Raw genomic sequence first — 19,487 nt, 5'->3', positions numbered from 1 at the left:
TGTGGTCTGCCTGAGAAGTAGTTGCACCTAATCCTGTAATGAAGATACTCTGAGTACTGCCCTTGGCGAGCGATAACCAGCAATTGTGCTTTCTGGGCTGTGGCTGGGGGTGGTAGGGGAGGAGTGCACCCTCCTCCCTGGCTGCCTAGGCGTGAGGAAGCTTCCACCCACCCCTGGGGCTCTGGCAACTTGGTTGCATCAAGTGTTGCTGGGCCTGGCTTTTGTGCAACAATTAAATATAACCTTGAGACAGTGTTGTGTAATATGATTACCTGGCTTTAAAAGATTCTTAGAAATACGGGGTACAGTGGCGTACAGTGGCGCACGCCTGTAATCCCAGCGGCTTGGGAGGCTGAGGCAAGAGAACTGTTGAGTTCAAAGCCAGCCTCAGCAACTTAGCGAGGCCCTAAACAATTCAGTGAGACCCTGTCTCTAAAAAAAAAAAGTGGGGGGGGGGCGCTGGGGATGTGGCTCAGTGGTTAAGTGCACCCTGAGTTCAATCCTCAGTACCAAAAAAAGAAAGAAAATATCTCCTAGGCTGTCCGAGTGATACAGAGTGTCCTGAGCCAGTGGAAGCCAGAAGTCCAGCCTAAAGGATTTCACAGTCATTTGGGAAAGAGATACTGTTGGCTGGGAGGCAGGGCGAGCAGTGGTTTAAATTCAGGCCAGCAGGAGGATTGGGGATTGAGTGCAATCAAGGATGACTTAGGTTTGGGGCTTAAGTAGTTTATTGAGGTAGAGAAGACTGAAGGAGGAGATCATTGTGTAAAGGGACGTAGAGCTTGGTCTTCCATGGGTTAAAGCTAAGATATCTGAAAAAGAGAAGCATCCAGCAAAAGGTGAAGAGGCAGTCCTGGGGTGGAAGGGAAGCTGAGAGAGCACAGAATCATGGGCCCAGGAGAGTTTCCATGAGCAGAAGTGGTTAAGGGGATACGTTCGTTAGCTTACTCCGTTCTGCCCGTGGACGCCGCCGAGAAAGCATCATTAAAGTCTGTCTTCCTGCTGCCGTCATGTCAGAGTCCCCTAAAGAGCCCGAACAGCTGCGGAAGCTATTCATCGGAGGGCTGAGCTTTGAAACAACTGATGAGAGTCTGAGAAGCCATTTTGAGCAATGGGGAACACTCACGGATTGTGTGGTAATGAGAGATCCAAACACCAAGCGCTCCAGAGGCTTTGGGTTTGTCACTTATGCCACTGTGGAGGAAGTGGATGCAGCCATGAATGCAAGACCACACAAAGTGGATGGTAGAGTTGTGGAACCAAAGAGAGCTGTCTCACGAGAAGATTCTCAAAGACCAGGGGCCCACTTAACTGTGAAAAAGATCTTTGTTGGTGGCATTAAAGAAGACACTGAAGAACATCACCTACGAGATTATTTTGAACAGTATGGGAAAATTGAAGTTATTGAAATCATGACTGACCGAGGCAGTGGAAAGAAAAGGGGCTTTGCTTTTGTAACTTTTGATGACCATGACTCTGTGGATAAGATTGTCATTCAGAAATACCATACTGTGAATGGCCACAACTGTGAAGTGAGGAAAGCCCTGTCAAAGCAAGAGATGGCTAGTGCCTCATCTAGCCAAAGAGGTCGAAGTGGTTCTGGAAACTTCGGTGGTGGTCGTGGAGGTGGTTTTGGTGGAAACGACAATTTCGGTCGTGGAGGGAACTTCAGTGGTCGTGGTGGCTTTGGTGGCAGTCGTGGTGGTGGTGGATATGGTGGCAGCGGGGATGGCTACAATGGATTTGGTAATGATGGAAGCAATTTTGGAGGTGGTGGAAGCTACAGTGATTTTGGCAGTTACAACAATCAGTCATCAAATTTTGGACCCATGAAGGGTGGAAACTTTGGAGGCAGAAGCTCTGGACCTTATGGTGGTGGAGGCCAATATTTTGCCAAACCACGAAACCAAGGTGGCTATGGCGGTTCCAGCAGCAGCAGTAGCTATGGCAGTGGCAGAAGGTTTTAATACTGCCAGGAAACAAAGCTTAGCAGGAGAGGAGAGCCAGAGAAGTGACAGGGAAGCTACAGGTTACAACAGATTTGTGAACTCAGCCAAGCACAGTGGTGGCAGGGCCTAGCTGCTACAAAGAAGACATGGTTTAGACAATACTCACGTGTATGGGCAAAAAAACTCGAGGACTGTATTTGTGACTAATTGTATAACAGGTTATTTTAGTTTTCTGTTCTATGGAAAGTGTAAAGCATTCCAACAAAGGGTTTTAATGTAGACTTTTTTTTTTTTTTTTTTTGCACCCATGCTGTTGATTGCTAAATGTAATAGTCTGATCATGACGCTGAATAAATGTGTCTTTTTTAAAAAAAAAAAAAAAAAAAAAAAAGAAGTGGTTAAGGGAGGACAGGACCTGCTGGACTGGACAGTACAAAGCCGTGGGGATGTGGTTGGGATGACAAGGGGGAACACTCAATGGAGTAGGTGAAGCGGGGGTTGGGGGAGGAGTAGAGACAGTGGATGGAGAGAATCCTTGAAGCTTAACTAGTAGGGCAATAACCAGTTAGAACTAAGGACCAAAGATGCTTATTCTTGTGCTTTGCTTTTACGCTGGAGTGTTTCAGGGCCTGCGTGCATGGCAATGGAATGATGTGGTAGTTCCTCTTAATGCAAGAGAGGGAGAGGAGAATTGAGAGCAGAGTTCTTCACCGCTGTTGGGACAGAACTGAGATCATAAATGGGCTTATTGTTCTTTGATAAGAACCAGAAAACTGTCTATTAAAACAGGAGATGAGAAGAGAACATAAATGTAAACACTGGGGTTAATAATTTCTTAGTGGTAAAATGAAGGGGTGACCTTTGATTGCCTTAATTTTTTCAATGAAATATGGGGTGAAAGAGGCTGGGGTTGGCTCAGCAGTAAAGCACTCGCCTATCACGGGCAAGGCCCTGGGTTCAATCCCCAACACCACATAATATCTTTATTTAGATATTTTTTTAAAAAATAAAAGAAATTTAAAAAAAGAAAAGAATATGGGGTGAGAGGTTATCAGTGGGAGTGAGTGTTGAGGGAGGATGTAAAAGAATTATATTGGAGAGAGAAAAGCCAGCACACCACCCAGGAACATGTGACAAGACTGCTTGCATCAGGTCCCTTTTGAAATTCATGATCAGAATGGTATAGTTTTCTACAAAACATTTAGCTCACAAAACTGCATGGACAGATGTCTTGTCTGTTTTCCATTGCTACAGCAAAATGCCTGAGACAGGTTTATTTACATAAAGAGGTTTATTTTGACCGGGGCGATGGCGCATGCCTGTAATCCCAGCAGCTCAGGAGGCTGAGACAGGAGGATTGCAAGTCAAAGGTTTGTTTTGGCTTGTGGTTCTGAAGGCTGGAATGTCCCAAAATCTTGGTGCTGCCATCTGCTTGACTTCTAGTGAGGCCTTTGTGTTCTGTCATAACAGGAGAAAGGCCAAGGGCTAGCAGGCATGTGCCGAAGAATCAACGACAGTAGTTGCGGCCTCACTGTTTAGCAACCCACTCTCTGATGACTGATCCAGACCCATAAGAACTAACGCCATCCTGCAAAAAAGGCATTTTTCCCTCTTAACCTAATCATTTCTGAAAGGCCCCACAGGCCAAACCACATTCTAGTCATAGCTGTAGATGGTTGGGGTTAGTCAGCGTTGAGTTTTTTAGGTGATTTCTTCAGAGGAGAGAGAATCAAGAGAGGTACAGGTGTTTGCCAGGCAGGGAAGAGACAAGGGCCTAGTGCAGAGTAGAGGAGTGAAGGCCACACAGGGACTTAGGAAAGTCCTCTGTGGGTGTTCACAGCTGGAAATGGAGATTTTGGAAATATGTGAGTTCAGGGATGTGACACATTTAGTGACTGGGCTGGAGCACAGTCACAGATTTTTGGAAGAGGTCAAGGCACATAGGGACCAGAATGTTAGATGGATCACCCAAGGGGATATTGAAGTTTCAAAAATAATGACAAGAATAGAAATGAGGGGCTGGGGATGTGGCTCAAGCGGTAGCGCGCTCGCCTGGCGTGCGTGCGGCCCGGGTTCGATCCTCAGCACCACGTACAAAGATGTTGTGTCCGCCGAGAACTAAAAAATAAATATTAAAAAATTCTCTCTCTCTCTCTCTCTTTAAAAAAAAAAAAAAAAAAGAAATGAGGAGGGAAAGGGTGAGTTGGTGCTAATTTATTTTGTCCAAATATCTCCATTCTTAGTTGATGAAATTCAGTGTTAACCGAGAAGAATGTCTTTGTTAAACCCAGTCAATAAGAAAGACAGAAGCTCATGACTCAGGTTCATGTGATGCTTTAGGGGCAGTAAATGGTGACCCGACCCTCATAGTTAAACACAAATGCCTTTCTGTCAGCAGATGCTGCTGCGGCTTCAGCAATGGTGTCTGCGTCTGCCCCCTCGGTTTACAGTGTGCAAGCCCTCTCTCTCCTGGCAGAGGTAAATACACACCTGAGTGTGGTCCCTTGTGGAAATGCTTGCCATCCTGAATTATCGCAAAGGCATGTGTTTATTCTCAGGTGCCAGCGAGTGTGGGCTCACCCTCCCAGGTGAGCTCCAAAGTCAGTGAGGACCTTGTTTGTCAGCTTCCTTTTGCTATGACAAAGTACCTGAGAAAATCAAGTCAAAATAAAGAAAGGTCTCTTTGGGCTCACAATTTCAGAAGCTTTAGGGCGTGTAGTGAGGCAGAATACCATGGTAGAGAGGGTGTGGTGGAGCAAAACTGCCCTCCTCTGGTGGCCAGGAAGTACAAAGAGGAGGCGCCATGACCCCAATATCCCTTTCAAGGACCTGTCCTCAGTGACCTAGCTTCCTCCACTAAGGTCCTACCACCTCCCAACAGTGCCCCAGGCTGGTGATCCGCCTTTACCCACAGAGCGTTGAGAGGAACTGCCTCATCCAGACCACAGCAGGCCTCCAGCTACAGCCTGGGCTTTTCTCCTGAGGATATTTGTTTCTGTTTTCTTACCATCTGGTCCTTCTAGGTTCTGGCTTCTCTGCTGGACATGGTTTACCGAAGTGACGAGAAAGAGAAGGCCGTGCCCTTAATCTCCCGCTTGCTCTATTACGTCTTTCCCTACTTACGCAACCACAGGTGAGGCTTTCTCCTCCCTTTTATCCCTCCAGATGCAGAATGTGTTTTGAGGAAGAATCTAGGGGTTTTCTTGACCTTCACTTCTGCTCTTCCCATCCCCATTTAGCGCCTACAACGCTCCAAGCTTCCGGGCCAGCGCCCAGCTGCTCAGCTCCCTGAGTGGCTACGCCTACACGAAACGCGCCTGGAAGAAGGACGTGCTGGAGCTGTTTCTGGACCCTGCTTTCTTTCAGATGGATACTTCTTGTGTTCAGTAAGAAACGCTGCCCTGGACAGCGCACTCTGGACCTCGGGGTTGTGGTTCAGTAATTCTCACTGTGGAGATGGAAGCAGACCCTTAGCATCGACTCCGATCATAGGACACATGTCACAGGCTCATAGTTAGCCAGGCCTTCACCAGAAAGGCACTCAGAATCTCTTAGGATACAAAGGTGCCTTTTTCATCAAAAGAATAATCTTGCTAAATGAAGAGCGCATAGGCTGGGGTGTGGCTCAGAGGCAGAGTGCCTACCTAGAATGCACGAACCCTGAATTTGATCCCTGGCATAGGGAAAAAAAAAGAGAGAGAGAGAGGGAGTTAGCGCATTATTCCTGAAGAGCATAATGTAGGGTTGTAGGTGTTCTAGGGACACTCGGTCCAGTGTTACTTTGAATTTTTTGTTTGTGGGTTTAAGATAGGATCTTGATGTGCTGCCCAGGCTGATCTCAAACTCCTGACCCTCCTGCCTCAGCCTCCCAAGTAGCTGGGACCACAGGCTTGTACTACTGTGCCCAGATATGCTGCTTTATCATCATCATCATGAAATCATCATCATGAAATATTTGGCCAGCATTGAGGTGGCAGAGCCCACTGTGATGCAGGTGGTATCTTGACCTCATTTCTCAGCTCATACACCCCAAGTTCATACTGAGATCTTGCAGTGGGCTAAGCCCTGCATTGCCATTAGTGATCACCTGAGACACAGATGCAAGATGTGCTTCCTGTGCCTTTTCCCTGGAAATCAAGGAACCCACTCAGTGGCTCCCCTGGCTTGCTGAATGGGCCTTTTTTAAAGACAAGGGAGGTGTGGGGAGAGACAGTGCAGATGGGGGCGGAATTTTTTGTTTGTTTGGCAGTGTTAGGAATTGCACCCAGGGATGTAGCTCTACCACTCAGCCACATCCCCAGCCCTTTTTTTTTTTTTATTTTGAGGCAGGGTCTCACTAAGCTGCTTAGGATCTCCATAAATTGCTGAGGATAGCCTCAAACTTGTGATCCTCCTGCCTTGGCCTCTCAAGTTGCTGAGATAACTGGGTTACTTCACCATACCACACCCTTTTTCTTTTCTTTTTTAATTTGTGTGTGTGTGTGTGTGTATTTATTTATTTTAGTTGTAGTTGGATACAATACCTTTATTTGTTTATTTTTATGTGATGCTGAAGATCTAACCCAGTGCCTCACACATGCTATGGAGCGCTCTACCACTGAGCCACAACCCCAGCCCCCACCCCCCACCCCTTTTTTTTTTTTTTTTTTTTTTTTTGGAGACACAGTTTTGTTAGATTGCCCAGGCTGGTCACAAATATGCAATCCTCCTGCCTTGGCCTCTCAAGTAGCTGGGTGTACAAGTGTGCCCACCACACATGCCTGGGACAGCCTTTTTGTGTGCCCTAAATGTTTGTTCTGCCACCAGAAGGCTGCTTGGAGCCTCTGTCCCTGTGGGTCCCCAGATCCACGGATGCTCAGGTATCTTATATAAAATGCACTAGATTTGCATAGAACCTACACACATTCTTCTTGTACTGTAAATCATCCCCAAGTGACTTTTAACACTTAACAGAATGTCAATGCTATGTATATACTTGTTTTACTGTATTGTTTAGGAAATAATAACAAAGTCTGCACATGTCCAATACAAACACAATCTTTTTCCTGAGTATTTTCAATCCATGATTGGCTGAGTCTGCAGATAGGATGTATGGAAAGGGCTGGCCATAAGCTTTTTGCTCTCCTGGGTAGCCCAAATTAGCCCTTTGGAAGTAAACGCCAAGGGTAGTATTTGTCTTCACCACCCACCACCTTCCCTCCACAAAACTCGGAGCATCGCCTGGTATAGGCATGTTGAAGAGCAACCTTGGGAAGCCAGAGTACCCTGGCAGTGTGAGTGGGCTTCGTGGCCAGCTGGGCAGAGCATCCTTCTTCCTGATGCTAGGGTCATAAAGAAAGGTTTTTAAATAAAGACAAGAAATGCTAAGGTTTATCCTTTCCTCATACAACAGCTTATGTATTTGTGTAACAGCCTCTTTTCAGAGAACAGGTTTTTTTTTAACAGATCTTATTTTAAAAGTAGGCTATTTTCTTGATGCTTTTAATTTTATTATCAAACATTGCAAATTTAACTAATATTGGTTTTTTTAATATCCAGTTGGAAGTCCATTATTGACCATCTTCTGACTCATGAGAAAACCATGTTTAAGGACCTAATGAGTAAGTTCTGTGTTTCTTACCATGCATTTCAGAACCCCTCCCAAACCTTTTCTGTGCTGAGCCTTAAACTGTGATGAGATGTGCCAACTGTCAGGACTACATGACTGTGTCCCCCTCCCTCTGTTTACTAGGAGGCCTGGACAACCCTTTCTTTTTTTTTCTTCAGTGCTCAGGATTGAACTCGAGGTGCTCAGTCACAGAGCTATACCCCCCTCAGCCCTTTTTATTTTTATTTTGAGACAGGGTCTCACTAAGTTGCTGAGACTGACCTTGAACTGGGATTCCAGGTGTGCGCCACTGTGCCCAGCCTGTGTCCGGCCTGATGCCGCCTTTTTTACAACTTTATTGTGGAGATATACTGCTGAAAGCAGCCAGGTTCACACTTGACCTTTGTGTCAAAAGTAATTTGTTTTCCATAACAGGAGTACTTTTCTATACCTCAGATCCTCTTCTACTGCCCTGTCATTATATATCATTAATAAAATGAGTATTTTTAATAATACATGAAAATAATTATCACACACTCTCAATCATGGTCATGATTTTTCAACGGGGAAAATGGGAATTACACTGGACTCAATTTCACTTAACCTCTGTCCGTGGTTTTCTTACCAAGTGTAATCAGTCTATCTGCTATATATTTGTTCCAGACATGCAGAGCAGTTCTTTAAAACTGTTCTCAAGTTTTGAGCAGAAAGCCATGCTGTTAAAGCGCCAGGCTTTTGCTGTCTTCAGTGGAGAACTTGATCAGTACCACCTTTACCTTCCGTTGATACAAGGTAAGATGGCTGTTAGTCTGTCTTTTGTTACTAGAACAGATTATCTGAGACTAGGTAATTTATAATGAACAGAAATGTACTGGCTCACAGCTCTGGAAGCTGGGAAATTAATGGGCTCATCAATTTCTCTGATGATGGTCTTCTTCCTGCTTCATCTCATGATGGAAGGCAGAAGGACAGGAGAGCAAGAGGGAGGTCAAACTTCTTATTTTATAATGGCACCGATTATCCTACCTGTGAGGGCTCCACCCTCGTGGCCTAATTACCTCTTAATAGCATTACATTGGCAATTGAATTTCAGTGTGTTGGATAGGACATACCTTCAGACCACGGCAACCAGGCAGCTGTTCCCCACCCCATTCCCACGCAGAAAGACCCATAAGTGACTGAGTTGGCAGTTTCTTTTAAAGGGTTTTGCAGTACATTTTGGCACAGTGGTCAAGTGTCTATAGGGGGTCTTGCTGAACTTCAGAAACATGGCTGTGACCGGGAATGTAGCTCGGGGGTTAAGTTTTGGCTTAGCTTGCACAAGACCCTGGGTTCAATCCCCAGCATTGCCGATAAAACAGAACAAAACAGAAATATGTCCATAAATCTGAACTTTATTTTAAAAAACAATCACAATATTATATTCTTTATAATGTTATTAATTTTAATTAGGTAGACTTTTAGAAGTCTGACCGTTTACTGTCTTCACACCAGCCTCCTGCTAGCGTCTTCCTACAGCCACTGTACTTCATGTTGATAGAACTCCCTCAATCAGCACTTTGAACAGGGCCTGGTAAAGGCCCTTTTTTCCTTCATATAAATTTTTTGTCTGCATAAAAAAAAATTAACTGTCACAGATATCGTCCATGATTTTGAGGGCTCTTTTCCGTCTGTAAAACATTAAAGGGGTATGTTAGTCACCTTTCCATTGCGGTGACAGATACCTGAGGAAAGCAGTTCCAGGGAGGAGAGGTCTACTTTCACTCATGGTTCCAGCCCATGCTTGGCCGCCCCCATTGCTTTGGCCCCAAGGTGAGGCAGAGCATCATGGCAGAGGCGTGTGGTAGAGGAAAGCTGCTCACCCCATAATAGCTAGGAAGCAGAGAGGGAGAGAGACAAGGTAGGCCCTTCCAGTGACTTCCACCGCCTACAGCTTCCTTCACTCCCAGTTGTCCCTTCAGCTCTCCGGAAATTAATCCCCTGATGGGGTCCAAGCCTCATGATTCAGTCACTTCCCAAAATCCCCGCTTCTGAACCTTGCTGCACTGGGGACCAGGCCCTTGGGTGACTTTCCAGATCCAAACCAAACCAGATGGCAAAGTGGATATTCTGCTTTTAATTCACCCTCCTCCAAGATATGAAAAAATTCTCAAACAGGAATTTATTTTTCTTAAGAATCATGGCCTAAATAGAATCAAATAAAATTAATACAAGGATTTTGTTGTTGTTTCATGTTATAAAGGCTAACATAATGAACAATCCTACAAATAAAATCATAGAATGAATCTTTTTTTCTTTTGATCAGGTTCATGAAGGTGTAATTTACATGTAGTTCATGTCACCCCTGTGTTAGTCTGTCTTTTGTTATACAGTTCTGTGGATTTTGATAAGCCCATGCATATAGACATCACCACAGTCAAGGTATAGAACGTTCCACCTCATTGTTCCCTCATGCCTCTCCTCTTTTTTTTTTTTTTTTTTTTTGCAGTACTGGGGATTGAACCAGGGCTTCATAAAAGAGTCTCCACCACTAAGCTACACCCCCCAACCGATTTTACTTTATTTTGGGTCTCCATAAGTTGCTTTGGCTGCCCTTGAACCTGCAGTCCTCCTGCCTCCGCCTCCCAGTTAGTTGGGATCCTAGGCATGTGCCACAGCACCCAGCTTTTGTGCCCTTGAGAGTGAGCTCCTCCCCATAGCTCCTGGGACCACCAGTCTGCTTCCTGATGTCATGCACATGTGATCACATGGCGTATAGCCTTGGAGTCTGGCTTCTTTCTCTTTGCATAATATATCTGAGAGTAATCCACATCATTGCATTTATTAGTGGCTAATGTTTTTTTCTAGGAGATTTTATTCGGTAGTTTATTTACTCCCTCACCAATGGAAGGGCATTTGGATTGTTTTTAGGTAGAAACACGATGTGTCTTTTGCTCTGATCTTTAAAAATTTTTTTGCTTATAAACATGTGTCAGCTCAATGTGTGTGCTCTTCAACATCTGTCGTCTCATTTGTGCTTTTTCCTGAAGTTATTGGGATTGACTCCTTTGTTTCTGGAACTAAGAACCAAGGGAGCTTAACCACTTGAGCCACATCCCCAGTCCTTCGTATTTTTTATTTTGAGCCAGTCTTGGCAAGTTGCTTAGGGCCTTTCCTGAGATGCTGAGGCTTGCCTCGAATTTGGGATCCTCCTGTCTCTGTCTCCCAAGTTGCTGAGATTATAGGCGAACACCACTGTGCTCAGCAATATGTTTCTTAATATCAGTATTAATCATCAGTCTACTTCAAGCTTCTAACTGTTGGAAGGTCTTAATTGTTTTAATATAAAATATTAACTTTTATGACTATTAATTATAATAATTTATATTTGCAATAATAAAGTATCTTTATGCTTCAGATGATGTAACTTCAACATGTAATGCACATTAAGATCTTTACCTCATAATATCTTGAACACTTAAGATACATGAAAGCAGATATTTGAATATTGACAGATGCAAATGGCATGCCTTACCTGAATTACCAAGAGGTTGATCCGATCAGACGGAGACCAGGAATGCCAGTGAGGTCGAGGGCAGCCCTCCTTTGATTTTGGCTGGAAGCAGGTCAGAGCTGAACTTGGTTGCATGCCTACAGAATATGCAGGGGTGAAAACCATGGGCATCAGGTTTCCCACAGTTGACATGCAGCTTCTGGATGTGCTTTACAAACCTGGCCAGGGGACGGTAGTCTCAATGGGAGCGCTGAGTCTCCTTTATCGATAGAGGAGCGAGTAGGAAATGAAGAATGTGTTGGGCATGTACCTTGTTTTCCTTTTGGTCTGAGAGCAAACACCAGCTCCTTCCCTCCCCCGCGTCGTGGGTAAGACATGGGTGAGGCCCAGAGAGCTACAGAGATGCTTCCAGCTGCATAGAGGCTAGAATGAAAAAAAGAGTAGCCAGCAAGCAGCCTTTCTCAAGCTGTGGTGTGCAGAATGTGTCCATCCAAACAATTCTGAGAAATCATTCCACTGAGGGACAGAATTGGGGGCTGTGTACTAGCATGTACATTTTATATCGCTATTACAATGATGATCCCTAATAATACTAAAAATATGATGTTGACATAGTAGTAATGTTAAAATATGACTATAATATAACGATATTTATTTACTGCTTCTGAGGTTTGAACATGGGGCCTCACACACATTAGGCAGGTGCTCTACCACTGAGCCCCAGCCCCAAATCCACAAAAGTACTGATTTATTTTTTCATATGTAATAAAGTCAGCATATTGCTGACTTAAATAGAAGGTGGTTTGGGAGCTCTTGGGGGGAAGAAAAGAATTTGTAAACAAGTACATTTCTTTCTCTCTCTTTTGTTGCCAATGCTAGGAATGGAACCCAGAGCCTTTCACTACTAGGCAAGCACTCTCCCAATAAACTACACCCACTCAAGTGCTACATTTCTAAAAAAAAGTACTGGCTTAAAATAATATACTTTTACCCTATTCTCGCTTTTGATTAGCTGTTTACAAAGCTCTTTCCTACTTATTGCCCTTGTCCCCAGCGCTGTGCCTGGGTAGGCCCAGCAGTGTGAGGGGCTGGAGTACATTCACAGCAGTCTCTGACCGAGTCTTGGGACACTTTGCTGGCCTCAAGATGCTCCATGGAACAGTGACCACGTCTGCCTCTAAGGAGGGATAGCACTTCCTGGTGGATAGCTTAGCCCAACCAAAAAGGGCAGGGATGGCAGACTTCTAACATTTCTCGTTAGGTTCTTTCACCCTGATTTATAGCACCATCAGATATCAGTGAAAGAGATCGATGTGCTTCGAGTGGAGAGCTGAGCATCCATCTTGGCTCAGAGTGACATAAATCTTACACTGATGGGGAGAAATGGGGAGACATAAATTCCACTGTACAAAGCCACTGAATGCACAGCATGAGGACTGTAGTTAAAAATAGCACGTTACATCCTGACAGTTAACCAGGAGCACATCCATGAGGTAAAGGTATTAGGTAGCCTTGCAACAAAAAAAGAAAAGTGATGCTCCAAGATGGTGCTGCTGTCGGTTTGCTGGACTGTGTTGATCACCCTGTGTCTCACTGGGAGCCTGGGAACATCACGTACACCTCACATATATAGATTTTTAAATTTTACATTGATCATAAGAGAAACTATAATAAGCCCAAAACAGTTTTCAAAAGGGGTCATGGTGCTGTTTTTTCCAGGAGCTGGGGATGTAGCCCAGTGGCAAAGTGCTCTCCTAGCATGTGTCAGGCACAAAATAAGGCATGCTGCCCATCTACAGCTACCAAAAAACAAACTTTTTTTTTTTTTTTTTTTTTTTTTTTTTTAATAAATAAGGTGCTGTTTCCACAGTGAGGTGAGGGCTGGCATAGCACCTCCAGAGGGTGCATCTGGAGGAAGGGCTCTTTGCCCCGGCAGCATGAGCATGGCTCATTGTCATGCACTGTTGTAGCTGTTCCCTTTCTCATCTCCCTCGCCCCGTGCCTTCCAGGTTCCATATTTTGTTCAAGGCTTTCTGCTGCAGTTGGAGTAAGAACAGGGTGTAGAATACTTCCTTCCTTTTGTCTGGAACCAGAAGTGAGAACTTATTTTTAAAAATAACCAGCTTGCCAGCTTCAATGGTACTCCCAGCTGTCCAGGAGGCTGAGGCAGGAAGATCCCAAGATTGAGGCCGGCCTGGGCCACTTTGACAAACCCCTGTCTCAAAATGTTTAAAGTGGGGAGTGCTGAGGGGTGCAGCTCATGAGTGTGCTCCTGGTTAACTGCCAGATATAATGCGCTATTATTAACTACAGTCCTTATGCTGTGCATCCATTTGGCCAGCGTGTGTGAGGCCCTGGGATTGATCCCCAGTTCTGCCAAATAAATAAATAAAACCAGCTTTTCAAGTATCTGAGCTGTGCATTTATTTTATTTGGTCAGACTACTTTTAAAGACAAAGAATAAAAACCCCCCTAAATTAGCTCAAATAAAGAGAAGTCTGGGGCTGGGGATGTGGCTCAAGTGGTAGTGTGCTCACCTGGCATGCGTGCAGCCCACATACAAACAAAGATGTTGTGTCCGCCGAAAACTGAAAAAAAAATAAATACTAAAATTCTCTCTTTTTCTCTCTCTCTCTTTAAAAAAAAAAAAGTCTGTTGCTGATGTTCTGCAGCAGATCTTAGCTAGCATGACCATCACTGAGCTTTTCGCTCTAGCAGTGTTACACTCCTAAGAAACCCTTAAAAATCTCATTCTACAAACAGTTATTTCAGTGGGGAAGAATTAAAGGTTGGAGAATTTAGCTTGGAGTGTTTTTCTCCCTTAAGGAATTAGTTTGTGCATGGTCACCAAATCCAAACTTTATTGGATAAATCTATTTTATTCGCTTGCTTCACTTTCCATCCACCACCCCCAAGTTGTGCTGTCTGCCAGGCAATCCGTAAGGTCATCTACGTCACTCAGCCAAGGCTGCCTTTGGTTCCCATGTCTCCTAATTCTCATCCTTAGAAGAAGATGTAGCTGGGCATTGTGGCACATGCTGAGGCAGGAGGATCACAGGTTCGAGGACAACCTCAGCAGCTTAGCAAGGCCCTAAGCAACATAGTGAGACCCTGTCTCAAAATGAAAAATAAGAGGGCTGGGGATGTGGCTCGAGAGATTAAGCTCCCTGGGTTCAATTCCTGGTACCAAAAAAAAAAAAAGAGGAGGAGGAGGAGGAGATGTAAGTGTCGCAGGTTGTCAGTGGACTTCTGGAGGCAGAGGCCATGCCTTCCTCTGAACTGTGGCTGGGGGTTGACAGCCATCTGGCTCCCCTCCTTCAGGGCCATGGCCTGCTCACTCCCCAGAATGGGCTGCAGGCAGCGGGTTGCACAGAACCCTCCCCCCCCCCCCCCCCCCCCCCCCCGGCACTGTCATGAAAATGTCAAAGGAGTTAGCAGTTTTGTTTTTCTTCTTTGGCTAATGAGAAACCCCAAGCTGCATCTTTGTGTGACATCTTTAAAATCTTCTTTCCGTAGAGCGCCTGACAGACAATCTCAGAGTCGGACAGACATCCACAGTTGCTGCTCAGATGTTTCTTTTTTTCAGAGTTTTGCTGCTAAGGATATCTCCTCAACACCTCACCTCACTGTGGCCAATAATGGTCTCTGAACTGGTGAGTCCGCCTGTCTGTCCTACTGTCTGTCCTGAGAGCAGGCTGGAGCTTTCTGAGATGCTTTTCATTGTTGCGCAGTATGACACTCCATGTGTAATCTTATTTTATCTGAAACTTGTTAATCAGGTTGGTAGTACTAGTCGGCTCCTTGTTAAATAGAGAATATTTTATCCTGGTTTAGTCTCTCCTGTCAGTTAAGCCAATCGATTTGTACCATTTCATATTATTTGCTAGATCCCCCCTCTGTGGCGCTGGGGCTGGAACCCAGGGCCTCGCCACACGCTCGGCCAGCACTCTACCACTGAGTTGTGTCCCCAGCCCTGCTAGTTCTTCTAGACACGTTAATTTCCATAGATTTGATCTCCTTCCGATATTAACTCGAATCCACATTTTCTCTTTAAGATTCAGACACTCATCCAGCTTGAAGACGATCTGAGAGAGGAAGACGAGTCACTGAGGTGAGTGGAACCAGGTGCATGTGTGTGTGTCAGGGCTAAGGGACGTTCCTGTGTGACGGAGGGTTGTCTAATGCCAAGTACTGTCTTCTCAGAGGACTAGTGAAGGGACCAGCTAGTGTGAAAACTCTTAAGAAAACTTCACCTTATTATAAACTCTTCATAGGCAAATGAACTCTCATAGATGTGAAGGGATGTATAACAAAAATGTCTCTGCTAATTTATAGAAACAGCAAAATAAACAGAACAAAAGTTTCAGTGGCTGATGGAAACGGGCCCTCAGTGGGGGAGATGGCCCCGAGTGAGCTCCTCTTGTACTTATCTGCGTGCAAGTTCTTGGACACGGCGCTGTCTTTCCCACCCGACAAGATGCCGCTGTTTCAGATGTAAGTCAGACCAGCCGCCCTTCCCAGTGGGGCCTTCCTCTCCTTCAGCTTCGCTTGCTCTCACCCCTGCAGTAGCGAGAAGCCCCACTATGAGCTTCCAGTGGCCCAGAGCCGGCTGGGAACCCATGCCACGCCACGTACAGCCCCAACGTTCCACGAGTTTGGCTGCAGTGGTGTTCATGAGTGTGTCTCTGTGCAGTGTGTGCCCGCACGTGTTGTGAGTTTGGGCGGTTTTAGCTTGAACACACATTTTTTTTTTTTTTTGCTATTGGATGCTTCTGGAACAGGGGTCACCCCCTGGTGGTCCTCGCTGCCTTCACATAGATTTTATTGTCCATCTGTAGTTAAATCTGAATGCCTTTATTCAGAATGTGCCGTGTCCAGGTCACTTTGCCCACTGGCGCACATTTCCCTCAGGCTCGACACAGCTGATCGGGGATTAATTTCATGCCTGGCTCCAGAGGCCACTGCTCTCTGTCCTGCCCCACCAAAGGAGTAGTCCTGCAGAAATGCTTGTGGTTAAAACATTTGTGGGTTCTCTTAAGTGCGTATTACTAAGTGAAAGAGCCAAACCAAAAGGCCACACGCTGTATCATTCCAAATTGTATGACATTCTGGAAAAGACAGGGCTACACAGACAGTATGAAGAGCAGTGGTGCTGAGTGCGGTGGCACACACCTGTCGTCCCAGCGGCTGGGGAGGTTGAGCAAGAAGATCGAAAGTTCAAAGCCAGCCTCAGCAATTTAGCAAAGCCCTAAGCAACTCAGTTGAGGCCTTGTCTCTAAATAAAATATAAAAATGGTCTGGGGATGTGGTTCAGTGGTTGGGCACCCCTGGGTTCAATCTCTGGTACAAAAAAAAAAAAAAAAATGCAATGGCTACTAGGGATTGATTGAAGGAGGGGAGTGGACTCAGGTCTTTAGGGCATTATTATAGACTACTGTGATGGTGGGTATATGTCATTACATGTTTGTCAAAACCTATAAAGTGTACACCACCAAGAGTGAACGAGCTTTAATGTAAACTATGGATGCTGTGTGGTAAGGGTGTATCAATGTGGATTCACAAATTTCACAGATTGTACCAAATTTCCACAGTGGCTTGGGATGTCAGTTGTAGGGGAGGCTCAGTATGAGGGGAGATAAGGGATATACGGAAATCTGTAATTTCTCGATTTAACTGTGAACCTAAATCACCAAAAAAGATCTATTTAAAAAAAAAGAAAAGAAAAAAAAAAAACCTGGGTTCAGATACACACAGACAGTTCTCAGTGATGTTATTTATCATAGCCAAAAAGTGGAGACTAACTCTTGCCCAGATGGTACGTGAATGAAAAACACGTGGTTTCAACATATAGTGAAATCTCACCCAACAGCATAAAGAAATGAGGAACTGAGACATGCTACACGTGAATGAACCTTATTCTAAGTGAGAGGAGCCCGTGTAAGGAACACATAAAGTGATTCCATTCCTGTGGAATCTCCAGAATAAGGAAAGCCCTGGGGCAGCAGGCAGTGGGCGGCCTGGACCAAGGGGTGAGGAGATCCAGGTGTGAGAGCCGAGGGGAGCAGGGGTTTTTTGGGGGGTAATAAATACTCTAAAATTCATCGTGTTGATAAATGTATAATTCTTTCAAACATCATAAGAGCCATTGAGTGGTATATATTAAATGGGTGAGGCAAACATTATATCTTAATAAAAATTAACAGATTTTTACCTGGGCTCTGATCCAGCATGTCTGACCTTTGGTTTTTCTCTCCAGTTATAGATGGGCATTTGTTCCAGAGGTGGACACAGAGAGCCCTGCCTTCCTACCAGATCTAGAGGAGAATCACCAAGAATGCAAACCCCACACTGTTAGGATTCTAGAGCTTCTGAGGTTGAAATATGGGGTAAATGTTTTCTTTTTTAAATTACATTTATGCCAGGCACAGTGATGCACACCTGTAATCCTGGTGGCTCAGGAGACTTGAGGAAAGAGCATCACAAGTTCAAAGCCAGCCTCAGCAACTCAGTGAAGCCCTAAGCAACTTAGAGAGACCCTGTCTCAAAATAAAAAGTAGAAAGGGCTAGAGATTTGGCTCAGTGGTAAAGTGTCTCTAACAAAATTCCTTGTACAAAAAATAATATTTTTCTTGTTAAATGGGAAAAGGGCTAAGTAGTGAGAAAGTAACTTCTATGTGACTTGATTTTAATGACTTGTAAATTTTTCAAAATACAAGTTTTAAAACTTGAAAGGACTATAAATTCCACCTGTTTTCTTACCTGTCATCCAGTGGCACAGTCCCATGGAAGTCATCTTCCCCAGGTTGCTCTAGCATCCAGGAGGAGGGAGAGCCCACTGGGAGGAATGGAAGGCCTCAGCTTGGGTGGGAGGTCAAAGGCAGCCTCTGCAGTGAGATCCTAAATAAAATACAAAATGGCGTTGAGGATGTGGCTCAGGGGTCCAGTGCCCCTGAGTTCAATCCCCTATAACCAAATAAATAAATAAATAGAAGACCTACAGTTCGAGTCCCTGCCCCTGTCACTGAGCTGCGCATGAATTTTCTTGAAGAACTCATCTCTTAGGTGTGGCTGCATCAGGTGCTTCGTGGGCATCTCCCCTAGTAAAGCCACATCATTTTTGTGGTCTTGGTTTTGCAGGAAATCAGCGGCTCGGATGAGCTCACCATGAGGAGCGAGTTTCCTCTTCTGCGCCAGCACTCCATTCCCAGCGTTCGGCAGTTGGTGCCGTTCTTCAGGACTCTCAACTGTGCTTTTAAAACCCAGAGTCAGCTGCCTGCAGATGCCCCCACAGCTCCACTCGCAGAGCTTCCCGTCACCGAGAGCCCACGGGTCTTGAGACAACTGGAGGAATGTGTGGAATATGATTTTTTGGAACACCCGGAATGTTAACTTCATAAGAAAGAATTTGTTCCGCTCATTCATTGATGCTTTAATGAAAACCCGGAAACCATCTATACAAAAAAGGAGCCAGGATAGTACTTTTAAGCAACTCTTGTTTCAATTCCAGAAGTTAATTTCAGATAACTCTCTGTTCGGCAACAAAACACACCTCCCTAAATGCCTTGTAATATATTTGGATCTCATTCTGTGTTTCTTCCTGGATTTATGTAATGGAAATAAAATTAATATATCATCTAATGGCAGTGCACAATTTATAATATGAAGTAAAGAATAAAGAGAATGAAGAAGTCATTTTGTTGAAGCAGATGAATGGGTCTTTCTCAGTATATTCCTCTGAAAGTTTAAACTTATTTAAAGAATGTTATCTTTAATGTTTCACACAAATGTCCTTTAAACATTTATTTGATATTGAATTTTAGAACTAAAATATATTGCTTTCTGAAAATAATAATTGCCCTGTTACCGATTCAGCAGAGGTAAGCACTTGAATATATCTCAATAGTAGCCAGGTGTGGCAGTGCACTCCTGTTATCCCAGAGACTTTGGAGGCTGAGGCAGGAGGATCACAAGTTTGAGGCCAGCCTTAGCTACTTAGACACTGTCTCAAAAAGAAAAGGACTGGGGATGTGAATCAGTGGTAAAGCATCCCTGGGTTCAATCCCCAGTACCAAAATTGTGTGAGAGTGTGTGTGTGTGTGTGTAATATATACCAACATATTTGGCCCTTGCCCACAAAAATCACTGCATAAGAATTATGTAGTTTTAAAATTCTGACAACTGTAACCTTAGTTACATATCTGTGTACCTTCCAAGTGCACGCTATGTAATACAAGTCAGTGGGCGCTCGCTCTTGGCCTTTTCTCTTTACTGTCTCCCCAGGGATTTCTGTACCACTTGGCAGACACTGCTGTACATTCAGATAACCCTGGCTTGGCAGCCTTTGATCCCATGCTCTGCCGAGCCTCTGTCTTCTGCCAGCTCCCCTGCTTCAGATCCTGGCTTGGAGCTCCTTCTCCATGGTGAGCACAGTGTGTCCTCCAGCCCCTCCTCACATCCA

General features: G+C 44.7%; 2 protein-coding genes across 5 annotated transcripts in view; both read left to right on the top strand.

The window, feature by feature from the left end:
- Dop1b (DOP1 leucine zipper like protein B) overlaps positions 1–18,736 on the top strand; it is a 106,298-nt gene extending 87,562 nt beyond the window's left edge. For 2 of the 4 annotated variants that reach the window (XM_076867617.2, XM_076867619.2), the window contains 10 exons: positions 4,345–4,427; positions 4,973–5,082; positions 5,189–5,335; positions 7,488–7,549; positions 8,200–8,328; positions 14,546–14,682; positions 15,085–15,140; positions 15,365–15,523; positions 17,286–17,415; positions 18,167–18,736. In XM_076867617.2, coding sequence (XP_076723732.1) covers positions 4,345–4,427; positions 4,973–5,082; positions 5,189–5,335; positions 7,488–7,549; positions 8,200–8,328; positions 14,546–14,682; positions 15,085–15,140; positions 15,365–15,523; positions 17,286–17,415; positions 18,167–18,418 — 1,265 coding nt within the window. In that variant the 3' untranslated portion in view covers positions 18,419–18,736. Of the gene's footprint in view, positions 1–4,344; positions 4,428–4,972; positions 5,083–5,188; positions 5,336–7,487; positions 7,550–8,199; positions 8,329–14,545; positions 14,683–15,084; positions 15,141–15,364; positions 15,524–17,285; positions 17,416–18,166 lie in introns of those variants that run through there. The other 2 variants (XM_076867618.2, XR_013092454.2) reach the window with 2 other exon arrangements.
- On the top strand, positions 1,011–2,099 carry LOC143408677 (heterogeneous nuclear ribonucleoprotein A1). The gene has a single exon (XM_076868560.2). The coding sequence runs from the start codon at positions 1,011–1,013 to the stop codon at positions 1,965–1,967; it is 957 nt and encodes a 318-aa protein (XP_076724675.1). The 3' UTR covers positions 1,968–2,099.
- Positions 18,737–19,487: the final 751 nt, after the last annotated feature.

This window comes from Callospermophilus lateralis, chromosome 10 (genome assembly GCF_048772815.1).
Source record: "Callospermophilus lateralis isolate mCalLat2 chromosome 10, mCalLat2.hap1, whole genome shotgun sequence".
Classification (NCBI taxonomy): Eukaryota; Metazoa; Chordata; class Mammalia; order Rodentia; family Sciuridae; genus Callospermophilus; species Callospermophilus lateralis.
This window is presented reverse-complemented; position numbering and strand designations above follow the sequence as displayed.